The 15,016-nt window shown below is 47.5% G+C and overlaps 1 protein-coding gene across 1 annotated transcript in view; it reads right to left on the minus strand.

The window, feature by feature from the left end:
• Positions 1 to 262: 262 nt before the first annotated feature.
• HADH (hydroxyacyl-CoA dehydrogenase) overlaps positions 263 to 15,016 on the minus strand; it is a gene marked incomplete at its 3' end in the record, with an annotated part of 52,995 nt that continues 38,241 nt past the window's right edge. Inside the window, 4 exon segments of the mRNA NM_214331.1 lie at positions 263 to 1,047; positions 1,989 to 2,105; positions 9,077 to 9,149; positions 14,817 to 14,906. Of these exon segments, the coding sequence (NP_999496.1) occupies positions 929 to 1,047; positions 1,989 to 2,105; positions 9,077 to 9,149; positions 14,817 to 14,906 (399 nt within the window).

Raw genomic sequence — 15,016 nt, forward strand, 5'->3', positions numbered from 1 at the left:
TGTTGCAAAGAAGAAACAGATGTCCCTTTAAAAGGATTTTCTGTGCATGTCTGCTTTCCTGGCAAGAAATGTGCAGGGACAGCTGCAGGCAGGTTGTACATGAACACCTTCCCCAGCATCACCGCTCGGAACTCACAGCCGGCCTGAGGAGAGCGAGCGCAGCTCCTGCCTAAATGACCGACCTTTACTTCTATAACCAGTTCAGCATAGTACGATTTAAAATTACACATTCATGTCAAATGTTCACAGATTTAAAGACTGCATTTTATTAGACTCAAATTGTAGCAATGATTTCTCATGAAAAAAAGAGAGAGATGGACGGACACTATGCAGATTTTGGACGTGAGTGAAACCTCTTCCCACAACCAAGCACATGGGGATATTCCCACTGACCCAGAAGCAGTGTCTTGAGGATGAGTTGAATCGAGACCCGACAGCTGACATCGTACCCAAAACGTGGCGTAAGGCTGGGAGCTGCAGGCAGCAAACATTCTGGTAAAGGCGATGCAGGTGCTGCTCGCACAGCCCTTCAGACACACCATGACGTGTCAGTGGCTTGAGACTCTGCCGTGTGGCAGCAATGAACATGAGATGCTTTCAGGAAGTGTCTTCCCTTTACAAGTGAGTGACTTCAGGCAACGTTACAAAAACGAAGGTTCGGAAGAAATGTTCGTTCCAAGGCACCAAGGGTGTTAAAGCTTTTGGGAAAATACACAGAAATGAACAGACTAAGAGAATTTGTTCTCAATGGAGAAATCTGCTATTACTGTAACTAGTGTAATTAGTTCAGATAGATTACAATCAAAATGCACACTGAACAGATCATGCTGTGTGGGGAACGTCTGGCCAAAGAGCATTCCCGAGGGCACTTGGGGAGCTGCTGGTATGTGCTTACGGGGCTTCCTCTAGGAGCCAGAGAAGCTGCGCCTCATTTGTATTTGTAAAATCCTTCTCCAGTCTTCTTGCCAAACTTATTCTCCGCTACCAGCTTATTCATGGCTGGGCTGGGCTGAAACAGGGGGTTCTGTGAATCCATTTCATGCCACCCTGAGAGGAGAGAAAAGCTTAGGATGAAGTGCTGGGCTTATGTTACATCTCAGCATTCCTGGGGCAGGTCTGGAGGCAGAGCTTGAGGAGAACCGTCCCTACCCCGAGGCGGGAGGGTCCCACGGGCCTGGAGCCACTCAGGCCAAAAGGACAGAGACAAAGGGCAAGCTGAGCATGAGCTCTAATGCATCACTCCAGGCCCCTCAACCACGGCCCCCTGTTCATCCAGTTCCTTCCTGGAAATTGCTGCTGCGAAAGGTCTAAGAACATGAACAGAACGCATTAATCTCCTGGCCGGACCCTCTCAGTGGGCACAGTGAAAGGATTTTCAGGCATATTAACATTCTGAATCTGCTGCCACTGCTATCTGCACCCTCATAAAACTGCAAAATTCACACTTGAACTAGAACCCTCCATCCTCCTCACATAAGCATTCTTTGTGAAACTTGGTAGCACAAGCTACATTCAACTTCAGTAATCCAATTTTAGGAATTATTTTAACCTGTCTTCAGAGCCACTACAGTCACATGAATAAACTTTTCCAAATGGTTGTGTATCCTGAATGCAATGGAGGTTACACAAATGAGCATATGTGACAGAATGACAATGCCAAGTTCCTGGTTCCCGTATAGGATAGAACCATTGGGAGAAACTGGGTAAAGGGTATACACAGGCCCCGCCAGGGCCACATTTGAAACTTCCTGTAAATGTAGAGTAATTTCAAAATGAAAAGTTAAAAAAGTTATCCTACGAGGAGACTAGGAAGTCACGTTTTTTTTCCTCCTAGCATTTATTAATTGAGTAATAAGGCTGATGGGGCAGGACTCTGGAGGGTCTGCTAAGATTCCTTCTAATCTCTGGTTTAAATAGGCATTATAATTTCATTCAGTTGGGCAAGACTACCTCAACTCAATTAAAGACAGAGAAATTCCAGTTCTTACCATCTATGATGAACTTGGTAGTATCCAGTCCAACATAATCGAGAAGTTCAAATGGGCCCATGGGGTACCCAGCACCCAGCTTCATAGCAGTATCAATGTCTTCCTTGGATGCGTCACCTGAGCAGAAGAGGGCAGCACTGAGTCACCACCACCTTTCCCACAATTCTCCCTGAATTACTAGAATTTTACATATTTGCACATTCCAAAAACATCCGAGAGTTCCCGTTGTGGCGCAGTGGAAATGAATTCAACTAGGAACCATGAGGTTGCAGGTTCGATGCCTGGCCCCACTCAGTGGGTTAAGGATCTGGCACTGCTGTGAACTGTGGTGTAGGGTGCAGATGTGGCTGTGGCTGTGGTGCAGGCTGGCAGCTGTAGCCCTGATGAGACCCTTAGCCTGGGAACCTCCATATACTGTGGGTGCAGTCCTAAAAAAGCAAAAACAACAACAGAAAAAACCATCTGGAGTCAGGATTTCTGGCTTGGGTAAGATTTTTCTCAGAGGTACATGCCAAAGAGGGTCACATGACTCAGGAAGTTACTCTGTGAGGTAAATTCTAGAGCACTGCTACCTTGTTCAAGAAGAGGGAAGGCCCCAATGGCCTAGAAGTATAGTTACTTTCTAATAGACTGGGATTCTCCAACTCTGGAATAAACTTACTAAAATATCCTTTGAAGCTAGAGTATATTTTTACTGATAAATGGACTTTAAAAAAAAAACACTAATAAGCTTTACCTTTTTCTATGTATTGTATGCATATTTTCTTTTACTAGCTTTCTTCATTTTATGAGTAATGAGTATTCCTCTGGACCTACAGTCAAGACAATGTTTAAAGAAAAGCCCAAAACTGATTTAGAATTGCCATGCAAGTTTGTAAGTGTGTCGAGGAGACTCAGACAAGGACCAACGTGCCTCTTCCCTGGAATTTTATCTTTCACGCATCACCCTTGGTCTTTACAAACAACCCATCCCCTTTCTCCAAAATAAGGAACTGGAATAGCCTGTATCAAGTGTCTGTCTAGAATTTTGTTCCAAAGCATAAATAAATGGTCAATTATGGCATGCTAAATAAAGGGGGAAAATGATCAAATATTCAAAAGAGAATTTAATACTTAAGTATTTCAGATTGTGAGGCACAAAGAACAAAAACCACTTAAACATCCATACAGACACTTTTTTTTGTAATGGCCACACCTGCGGCATATGAAAGTTCCTGGGCCAGGGACTGAATCTGATCCTTTAACCCACTGCACTGGGCTGGGGATCAAACCAGCACCTCCTCAGTGACATGATCTGCTGCAATCGGATTCTTAACCCACTGTGCCACAGCGAGAACTCCAAGACTCTATTTTTAAAAGCACAGGAAGTACTAAAGTAGTAGCAAAGGATTTCGAGGCAGTTCAAGGTTATTAAAATACCAACCAATTACTTCTTAGGAGTGGCGTTACCAGTACTCTACTGATCAGTCACCCAGAGGATTCCTGAGAATCATGATTTGAGTTTCAGACCAGAGGAAAGCAAAAATGATCACATACACGTTCACCTTCTCAGGTGACATCATTTACTCATTCGACTTGTATGTGCGTCTGTTGTGTACAAGGCACCGGACACTTGGAATGAGACAAAGAAAAACAAGACAAGCATCAGGTGTTCATGATCTCACGGTAGTATTCACATGTGAAAACCCAAAACTTCACCAAAACAGGCGCTGAAGATTCATGAAGATTCACACAGCTGGGTGGGAAAAGATGGAGAGATTTACTCACACTGCCATGACTTCATCAAAACCACCACTCAGGCCCGAGTCCTGACAGTCCTGAAGAGAATCCAAAGGGAAGAACGGGCAGTGAAGGGCATTCCAGGCAGTGGGAACAGAATGTGCAAAGGCAAGAATGAGAACAAACATGGCAGCTGATAAGTGGATTCTGCTGAGAGGATTTCATTAGACTCTGAAGCTTCTACGATGGGTAGGGCCAGAAGGCTGGAAGGACAGCCTAGCATGCTCCTCTGGCTCAGCTCCTCTGCTCTCTGCACTGCTATCCTGTCAACACCGGCAGGCCTGTGCTCAGGTGTCACCCTGCCAGAGCCTCACCTCCCCCCACCCCCCCGCATGTAAACTAGCAACTGTCAGGACTCCCGGCGAGGACTCCTGCCAGCCCCTAGAATTTTTTTATCCTTCTTGGGAATTAGTGGTCACAACCTAAGATGTTATCTGTTGGTTCATGTCTCTCCTCATTAGAATACAGGCTCCCTGAGGACGGAAATCTCGTAACAGAATGGTTCCAACTGGCCTAAAGCCATTTCAGCAAATCAATATGCAAGACAGACAACAAACCCAAGAGTCAAGACTGTAATTTCAGATTCAGAGACTTACTTGACTATTTTACTTTGAAAGACAGTATGAAGACACAGCATATCAGGGGAGAAAGTCTGAACAGTTTTACAAAGTCAGCACAATTCTAAAAATTCTGTTCTGAGTAACACAGAGCAAGAGGCAAAGAGAAGACACAGATTGGTGTGCCGAGTGGGAGTTAAACATGATTTTAGGCCACTAAGTCCTAACCTTTAAACACTTCATTCAAATCTGATACCTTCTCCAAAGAAAAGGTACATAAACACAGAATTCTGCATCAACCTTAGGAGGCCCCTCCCCAGCTAAGAGCCCCTAACTCTATATAACATAGAATAATAGTGTCCTCCAAGAACTCCCAGCTCTTCCGCAGGCCCCAGAACCTGGGATCTGCCCAATCGGCTTCTTTTGCTGGCTCATCAGCACCACCTACTGACCAGTCTTGGCATTACAAACACACCATGGTCACAGCAACAAGGATGACAGCCACAGTGCAGCCACCGTTCCTTTATTCATCACCAGCTACTAATGCCTGTCCTCCAAGAGCACTCGGGGGATGGATGGGAAGGTGAGGAAAACAGGACCGCAGGAGAAGAAAGACGCCACACGACAGAGAAGAGAGTGGCGCATGCCCTGTGGGAGAACACAGCTGTCCGTGAGCTTGGAGCACTGAGGGCTTGGCAGGGCCCTGTGAGAAAGGCAGGGGTTAAGGTGTGGGGCGATGACAGCAGGGCAGATGGTGAGGACAGAGAAGGCTCCCTGGTGAGGGAGGCTACAACGGAACCACTACACGTGTCTTGGGCAGCGGAGGGACAGTGTGAGCAGGATGTCGCATGGTGACTGGGGAACAGGCCTGTGACGCTCCCAGGGTGTCGCCTGAAAAGAGCTGACCGTGAGGCCCCACCACGCTCCCAGAAGTGACCCTGTCAGAGTGCCATCTGACTGGGGCAGTTATCTGCTACAGGGGCCAGTCTGGGCAAAGGTCTGTAGAGAAAGCCTGGCCCCCCAGGGATGCGGGTGACCGATGCTCTCGCCCCAATCAGGTCTGGGTTATAGCAGGAATGATGGACACAGGGGAAGAAGGCCTGACACAGAAGCCAAGTGTTCCCAGCACCAGAGCAGGGGTGACCCCATGGGCGCAGGGCAGAGGCAGCACTGGGGGCCTGTCCCAGGAGGCCAAGTGGACAATGACGGTGATGCACCCCACACATCTTCTGATGAGTCTCCACCACTCAAAGCAGCGTACTGCCAACCTGCCTGTGTGGTACAGTCACCCCGGGTCTATCAAAAGTGATTGTTATGGACCCCCAATTTTTTTCCCCCTTAAAAAAATTTTTTATAGTTCATTTACAGTGTTCTGTCATAAATGAACCTATCTACAGAAAAGAAACAAACTGGAGTTCCCATCATGGCTCAGCAGCAGTGAACCGACTAGTATCCATGAGGATGTGGGTTTGATCCCTGGCCTCGCTCACTGGGTCAGGGATCCAGCATTGCTGTGAGCTGTGGTGTAGGTCACAGACATGTCTTGGCTCTCTTGTTGCTATGGCTGTGGTTTAGATAGGCAGCTGTAGCTCTGATTTGACCCTCTGCCTGGGAACTTCCATATGCCGCATGCGCAGCCCTAAAAAGACAAAAAAAAAAAAAAAAAAAAAAAAAAAAAACAGAAGAAAAAAAGAAAAACTCACAGACATGGAGAAGACTTGTGGTTGCCAAGATGCAGGGTGAGGGAGTGGGAGGGACTGGGAGTTTGGGGTTAGTAGATAGGCCCTAAATCCTTATGCTAAAACCCTACCCCTCAGGGCAATGGTATAAAGAAGTGTATGGGAGGAATGAGAACTAGATGGGTCACTAGGGTGGAGGCCCCATGACTGGGATCAGAGCTCTTCTGGGAGCCTAAGAGAGCCTGTGTCCCCTCTCTGCTCTGCAGCATGTGAGGACACAAAAAGTCGGCAGTCTGCAACCAAAGAGGGCTCTTGCCAGAACCCGACCACACTTGGCCCCCGATCTTGGACTTTAGCCTGCAGAGCTGTGAGAAATAAATTTCTGTCATTTATATGCCACCCAGTCTATACTGTTATTTTGCTGTAACAGCCCAAGCTGACCCAGGCAGTGCTGCACAGAGAAGTTCTCCCAGTGGGCTTGGAAAGGGCTGGGCCAAACAGGGTTTTCCTGGCATGACTCCCCCTCCTGGATGGTGGGGCTGCCCAGCTGTACGGGGCCAGGCATAGCTGCACGGTCTCCTCACCCTCCTGGTCCACAGGATACCCGAGGGCGCCAGCACGGGGAAGACTTGAGGTAACGTGAACTCCTCTGCTGCCTGAGGGAGCCTCACTAAAAGGAGGCTGACAGGTGCAGGGAGACTGGGATGACAGGGACGAATCAAAAGTGACAACGAAGAGAAACAGCGGCCAGGAGAGAGATGACCCCAAGTGGCTTCAACTGCTGTGTAGCACTGGGAACTGTATCTGGTCGCCTGTGATGGAGCATGATAGTATGAGAAAATGTATACAGAGCACCTTTTTCTAGGGCCGCACCCATGGTATATGGAGGGTCCCAGGCTAGGGGTCTAATCGGAGCTACAGCTGCCGGCCTACGCCAGAGCCACAGCAACGCCAGATCCAAGCCACATCTAACTGGGTCATCTTGCTGTACAGCAGAAAATTGACAGGTGGAGTTCCTGTCGTGGCTCAGTGGTTAACAAATCTGACTAGGATCCAAGAGGTTGCAGGTTCGATCCCTGGCCTCAATCAGTGGCTTAAGGATCTGGTGTTGCTGTGAGCTGTGTACAGGTTGCAGAGGCGGCTCAGATCTGGCGTTGCTGTGGCTGCGGTATAAGCCAGCAGCTGTAGCTCTGATTCAACCTCTAGCCTGAGAACCTCCATATGCCACAGATGCAGCCCTAGAAAAGGCCAAAAGAAGAAAAAAAGGAAAATTGACAGGATACTGTAAACCAGCTATAATGGAAAAAAGTAAAAATCATTTAAAATAAAAGAAAAAAGAAAAAAACCTGGCTTCAAGTCTCAAAGCAGGATGAATACAGTTGGGCCAGCTACTCAGGCTGGCGACGGGGTGCAAGGCGTGCATGTGAGCACCCGTGTGATGGCTCAAATGGCTCAACGAGGGCAGAGCTTGAGGTGGCAGAAAGGGCACAGTGAGGAGCTGGAGGTGTGACCCAGGAGTCCAGACCAGAGTGTGGCTTCCTAAGAAACAGCCCCCCCCACCCCCCAATGCCCCTGGCCTGCACACAACACCCAGCGCCTCCAGAAGCACAGGCTCCAGCTCACAGGGCCTGAGAACACTGAGCGGACAGAGGCAGAGGGACCAGCGACAGCAGAGTGGAGAGGACGGCGCCAAGGGCAAACTAAGAGCACGTCCCCGGGGGGCAGATCCCCTTCCCGGTGGCCAGTGACCGTGAGGCTCACAGGGACTCCATCTGTTTAGAAAGGGACCACTGCTGGTAGGGGGAGAGCAAAAGACAAGGAAACAGCTTTCAACTTAAAGCCAGAGACATGGTGCAGGTGAAAATGTATCAAAGCGACAGTGTGTTTCAGTGAGAAGAAACACCACTAAGAGGTGGATCACCCGCGCGCTCTATTCTAAAGCATTACGTTAAAAAAACCCTGCCTTTCAAAGTAGGGCAAAACGCTTCACGCCTCTTTGAGGAGTAATTAGGCATATTTGTTGATAGATAAACAGAGAAGTGATGGTTTGATCTTGGAGCAAAAGTGAGGCAAATGCCTCCATAAAACACAGAGGAAAGTTTTAATATTTAAAGCAGATTTTGAGGAAGCAAATATGCTTTCATCTCTCTGGAAGAGCTGGTATAAATGTTTTGTTTCAAAAATGACATTCTCAGGAGTCAGCGTGTGTGAATGTAGTAATTGAAAACAATTACACTTGCTTTTCATCCAGTCCTATTAAGGCCTGTGTGCCTCTGAAGCAGATATGACAGTTACCTTTCCAGAACCGAGGCAGGGAAGGCAGGCAGGAGGATACCTGACATTGGATGACCCTGGACCATGTCCCAAGACTTACATTTCTACAACAGGGAGAAGTCATTCTTTGTCAGTCGAAAGTATTAAGGAAAAAACACCGTGACCATTCTTTTCTTTTTTTGGCCATGGCATGCAGCAGCTCGATGTGGGATCGTAGTTCCCAGACCAGGGACTGAACCTGGGCAGCAGTGGTGGAAGCGCTGAATTCTAACCACTAGACCACCAGGGAGCTCCCCTAGACCTTTATTAAGGTTAGGAAAAATGGCATCATGCAGTCAGGACGCACGGGGCTATGAGAAACTGTCCCCGCCAGTCCCTGTCACAAACAGACTCGTTACTTCCCATCTCCTGTCACAAGTTCGGCACCTGAGGTAATTTAAAGGTTCCCTAGCCCAGTGATTTGTACTACAGCAGCAGCAGCAGCAGCAGCAGCAGCACCTGAAGCAATAAACCTTTTCACAAGAGATCCAGAATTTAAATCCGTGTGTCGACTGTTCTGGCTGGGACTGGGTGGAGGGCCCCAGAGCCTCCTCAGAGGCCTCATGGGGATTCCAGGGGGCCCTGGGAACACAGTGACAAAGGTACCGGGGGGCCCAGGGCCAGGCTGACTGACACAGCCAGTAGCTCCTTCCCTACCCCGCACGGCTCAGCCCTGCCCACGGACCCGCGGGAGAACTCCTCCCTGGGAGCAGGGCCAGGGCCAAGAGCTGCAGCTCCCGGCCTGTGGCAGGACAGCTACCTCGTTCGTACAGCCTGACTGCTTCTATGAGGTACGGCACCAGGAGACGGTTCACGATAAACCCAGGAGTGTCCTGTCAGAGGAGAGAGAAAAATAAAAGACAAGTGAATTTTCACTGAACGTTATCTTTGGTGAAGTCACCTATCACTCTCTCTCACAAGGATCACCCGCACTTATCAAGCTATAAGTTTCCAAACACGTTTTGAAGTACCAGCACTGCCTACGACCTCTGTATTACATGACAACTCACCCAACCAAGACAGCAGCCCAGAACCCCCACTGCACAGACCCTGACACAAAGGATCAAGGCAGAGGCATCACGAGGAGCACAGGCCTGAGGGCAGGCAGAGCTGGGCTCAAAATCTCCTACTCTCTGACCCTGTGTCATTCTGAAGCTCAGTTTCATCACCTCTGAAATGGGAGAAGTCAGTCTACCTCCCAAGTTGCGAAGATAAGTCAGGAAATGCCTAAAATGCTCTGCAGATAGCCCTCCCCACAAATGGTAGTCCCTGCCCTCCTCTCCTGACCTGCGTCCGTCTCAGGAGTCTAGAAAAAATAACACTCTGTCTTCCACACGCCCCATGCCGGTAGGGATTTCCTCAGGCTCCAGCACACAGGATGGCTGAGGTGGGGACAGGTGCCGGGACAAGCAAGCCGATCTCGACAGACCCGTGGCCTTTCACAGCTCACCACCCAAGCCCCTCTACCCTGCTGACTCCCTGCACTGCACCCCCTTCCATCATTTCCCGCTTCCTCAAAACACTTAAGCATCTCTCTGGAGACTTCATGTAGGATCTGGGCGCTACCCACTGGTATCTTCTGGAAGCTTGTGGGCTAAGCTGGGTTGGCAACTTTTCGGCAGTATTTATGTGAAGCTGATTTCCATTTATTAAGTAAATGGAGCCCTCTCTCTCTCTTTTTTTCCCATAGATGCACCTTTTGTCTTTATTTCTTTTTTCTTTTTTATGGCCCTACTTGCAGCGTATGGAAGTTCTGGGGCCAGGGGTCAACTGGAGCTGCAGCTGCCGGCCTATGCCACAGCCACAGAAACACAACCTACCGCAGCTATGGCAATGCCAGATCCTTAACCCGCTGAGTGAGGCCAGGGATTGAACCCACGTCCTCACGGACACTATGTTAGGATCTTGACCCACTGAGTCACAGTGGGAACTCCAGAGCCTCTCTTTTAACAAAAGACTGTGATTGCCTCGCAGGGAGAAATCCTTACCCTGGCCCCAGGTCTTGTGTTCTGTTTCTAGCGCACGCTAGGCCCTCCATAAACATCTGAATTCAAGACAACCAGGCTCCTGCGTTACTCCTCCAGTTCACCTGACTGCTTACTGTACCACAGGCTGTGTGTCTCCCTTCACTCTGGATGAGCCGGCAGTACCCTTATGCATCTCCCAGGAGTATAGAGATGAATAAGAGTTTTATCAGTTTAATCAAGACTGTATGACTGTAACAATGTCGATTTTATAACAAAAACACTTTTTAACATCCAAAAGTTATTAGAGAAATTCAGGATAGTGTAGGGTACCCGAGTACACAAAGCTCACCATGTATAAGGTTGGAGATCAGAAAGCAGCCTGGGAAAAATATTTCCTTCAATTATAATATCTGGAGTTTTTATAGAGAGTGAGTTAATACCATTTGCATAAAGAGCTCAGAGAACTCAATAAGGAAAAAGTGCTAAAACTCGCAAAATATTTAAACTCATGAGTGATTAGAGAAATATTCATCAGAACAAAAGAGCACGCTGCCAGTAAGATCACTGGCAAGAGGCTTTTCCCCACTATAATACTCCATATGCTGCTGAGACAGATGTGGAGACAGATGCTCTTCATAATACTAGTGAAATGTAAAGAGACACTGTTCTTTAATAAAAAAATTCACTTTACATAATCAGACAAGTTTCATTTTTCATATGCACTTGTTTGTTAAATACTTTACTTACTGTACTTACTATATGACAGGTATCGTTCTAAATGCTTCACAAATATTAACCCATTTATTCCTCCTAATGACACCATGAGGTGAGTACTCTTACCTCTGAGGCATAGTGAGGCTCAGCCACTTGCCCAAGTTACACAGCTACTAAGTGCCAGAGCCAGGATTTGAACCCAGGGAGGCTGGCTCCAGAGTCCATGGGCTTAAAACCCTTTCACAGCACACTCTCCCCCTGAAGTCTTGTGCTGAAGAAAGGCGTACGGCAGGCGCAGGAATGTAATTCCTGTGTTGAGTGCTGGTAAACTACAATCCTGCAGACCAAATCCAGCCCAGTGCGCAAGCATCCCCACAGGCACGGCCCATGCAGCTTTTCATCACAGCAGCAAAACTCAGGAACTGCAACAGAGACCCTAAGCTCTGAAGTGTTACTATCTGGCCCTTGACAGAAAAGTCGGCTGGCCTTTGTTCTATGTGGCTCCCTGAAAAACTGACCCTGAAAGACTCCCCAAAAGCCTTGTATCACCTACAGAGTTCCGCCATGACCTAATGAGGGCAATGTTATGAGACAGAGTTCCCAGGCCTGCATCTGCCGTGGTCACTCTGCGGGAAGAAGGGATTATCACTCTCCGTTAATTAATGACTGCGCTGCTCCAGAGCATCCTTGGCTGTTCCCACCTCCATGTCCACACCTGGCTTCCGACGTCCTTTCTAACACAATGACTGCTCTCTGCCATGAACAAAGCATAAACTGATAAGAAAGTGCAACCATACACTCTGGTTATTAATATGATTTTTTGAATCCAGGCGATTCAAAACCATAAAGCTGAAAAAAAAAAAAAAAAAAAAAAAGAGTGTTAAGAAATCAGACTCCCAGAGTTCCTGTTGTGGCTCAGTGGTTAATGAATCTGACTAGGAACCATGAGGTTGAGGGTTCAATCCCTGGCCTTGCTCAGTGGGTTAAGGATCCGGCATTGGTGTGAGCTGTGGTATAGGTCATAGATGCGGCTCGGATCCCGTGTTGCTGTGGTAGGGCCAGCGGCTATAGCTTCAATTCGCCCCCTAGCCTGGGAACCTCCATATGCCACAGGAGTGGCCCAAGAAATGGCAAAAAGACAAAAAAAAAAAAAAAAAAAAAGAAATGAGACTCCCAAGTATAACAACAGTCCTGGACTGAGGGACAGGTACCTAAAGTCTGTTTTCTTTCACTCTTGGGATCCACAATGACACATGACTTATCTGGATGATGCGTAAACAATTTTAGTTTCATGGGTTAATATTGTGAGTTCAAACTTGAGACTATTTTAGAAAGCAGAAGATTGCTATGAGAAGAACCACAATGATAAATATATATATTTTTCCTTTAGGGTCACACCTGCAGCAATGTGGAAGTTCCCAGGCTACGGGGTCACATCAGAGCTATAGCTGCCGGCCTATACCACAGCCACAGCAATGCGGGATCTGAGCCACGTCTGCGACCTACACCACACCTCACGGCAATGCCAGATCCCCGACCCACTGAACAAGGCCAGGGTCAAACCTGCATCCTCATGGATACTAGTCGGATTCGTTTCCGCTACTCCAGAGAGAACAATGATATTATTTAATAGATTATGTTCGGCTAGAACAATGATATTATTTAAAAGGTGATGGTCAGCCAGCAATTCCATTTCTGGGCATATTATCTGAAAAAACCAAAAACAGTAATTTGAAAAGACACACGCACCCCAACGTTCACAGCAGTGCTTTTTACCATAGCCAAGACATGGAAACACCTAAGTGCCCATCAACTGATGAACATATAAAGAAGGTGTGGTATACAAACACACACACAGGAATACTACTCAGCCATAAATTTGGCTATTTGCAGCAACTTGGATGGACTCTAAAGAGTATTATGGTTAATGAAATAAGGCAGACGGAACAATAACAACAACAAAAAGACAAAAAAGACAAAAAAAAAAAAAAAAAAAAAAGGAGTTCCCGTCGTGGCGCAGTGGTTAACGAATCCGACTAGGAACCATGAAGTTGCGGGTTCGATCCCTGCCCTTGCTCAGTGGGTTAACGATCCGGCGTTGCCGTGAGCTGTGGTGTAGGTTGCAGACGCGGCTCGGATCCCGCGTTGCTGTGGCTCTGGCGTAGGCCGGTGGCTACAGCTCCGATTAGACCCCTAGCCTGGGAACCTCCATATGCCACGGGAGCGGCCCAAGAACCAAGAGATAGCAACAATAACAACAACAAAAAGACAAAAAAGACAAAAAAAAAAAAAAAAAAAAGAAATAAGGCAGACGGGGAAAACAAATACTGTACAAAATCACATACACATGGAATCCAAAAATACAAAAAGTTAGTGAGCATAATAAAAAAAAAAAAAAAGAAAGAAAAAGAAACAGGAGTTCCCTGGTAGCACATTGGATTAAGGATCCAGTGTTGTCGCTGCTATGACGAGGGTTCAGTCCCTGGACTGGGAACTTTCACGTGCTATGTGCACAGCCACCCCCCTTCCCCCCCAAAAAGGCAGACTCACAGATTTAGAGAACGAACTTGTAGTTACTGGTTACTGGTGGGCAGGGAGGAAGGGGCACCACAGCAATGGGGGAGTGGGAGGTACAAACTACTGGCTGTAAGACAGGCCCAGGGAGGTACTGTGCCACACGGAGAACAAGCCAATAGCCAATATTTTGTAAAAACTGTCTAGAGAGGCTAAACTTTCAAACCGTATTAAAAATTTTTTAAATAAATTAAACACTAAAAAATAAACTACAGGCATTCCCATCGTAGCTCAGTGGGCTAAGAACCTGACATTGTCTCTGTGAGGATGCAGTTTGAGTCCTGGCCTCCTTCACTGGTTAAGGATCCAGGCTGCCACAAACTGCAGCATAAGTTGCAGGTGCGGCTCAGATCTGGCATTGCTGTGGCTGTGGTGTAGGCCTCGGCTGCAGCTCCAATTCAACTCCTAGCCCAGGAACTTCCACACGCCGTGGGTACAGCTCAAAAAGAAAAAGAAAGAAAGAAAGAAAAATAAATGTAAAAAATAAAAAAGACTATAGTAAAAAGTAGATGACATATTTATAAACATTTGTAATGGCATTTTGTGATACAAATGTCCTTTTAGAAAAACTGCCAAAGCATGCAGAAATGTAGCCCTAAGTTTGGGGGGAACTAAAGAGAAACTACAGCAAACACAGAGACTGAAAACAATCAAACGAAGCAGAAGATAACAACTGGGATGATTTTACATTTAATCACCAGGCGTCTTAAGAAAGGGGATGCCTTTCCATTCGACTGAGTTTCTTATCGAAAACCAAAGCAACGAAGCAGCTTCCTGAATGCTACCTTGGACAGGGCCGGCTCGGCCTCTCTCTCACCACTTGCCTAACCACCTGCAGTGTTCTTTCCAAAAGGGAAGTCCTACTTTTCGGTTCAGGAATGCACGTACCACCAGGCAGTGCCTGACACCCAGGGTCCTGGCTCCCCAGGGCCCAGAAGAAGCCGAAAGCTGATGGGGTAACATAAACCATTTACAGAAACACAGCTGATCATCAAGGGACAAAAGCCAAGACCCAGAGAGAAGTCCGAGTTTTCAATTTAACATGGTGGCTCCCTTCAGCCCTCACACCATCTGCCCGACGGCCCTGGGCACGGCTTAGGAACCTGCTTTCCCTGGTAGGTGCACAGCCGGCTCTTTGCAGCCTGCGGACAGGCCTGTGGTAAAGGTCCTACCACGGAAGAATTCTACCTGGGGTAAGTCGGGTTCCGTGGAAAACCACCCTCTTACTAAGCTACCTATACCTACCTTGCAAGAAACAGGATGCTTTCCCAGGGTTTTGCTGAAGTCTACCAGAGATTCCAATGTCTTCTGGCTGGTCATTGGTGTTTTGACGACCTGGAAATGCAAAGCGGAGAAGAATTCTAACCAAAAGTCAGCAAACAAATTCAATAGTACATTTCAAGGACCTACTTATCAAACGTTGCCACACAGACAACAGAACGCAC

Source organism: Sus scrofa, chromosome 8, assembly GCF_054392235.1.
Source record: "Sus scrofa isolate SSC_HxYL_T2T_F1_AM1 chromosome 8, Sscrofa_HxYL_maternal_Yorkshire_Landrace_v2.0, whole genome shotgun sequence".
Lineage (NCBI taxonomy): Eukaryota > Metazoa > Chordata > Mammalia > Artiodactyla > Suidae > Sus > Sus scrofa.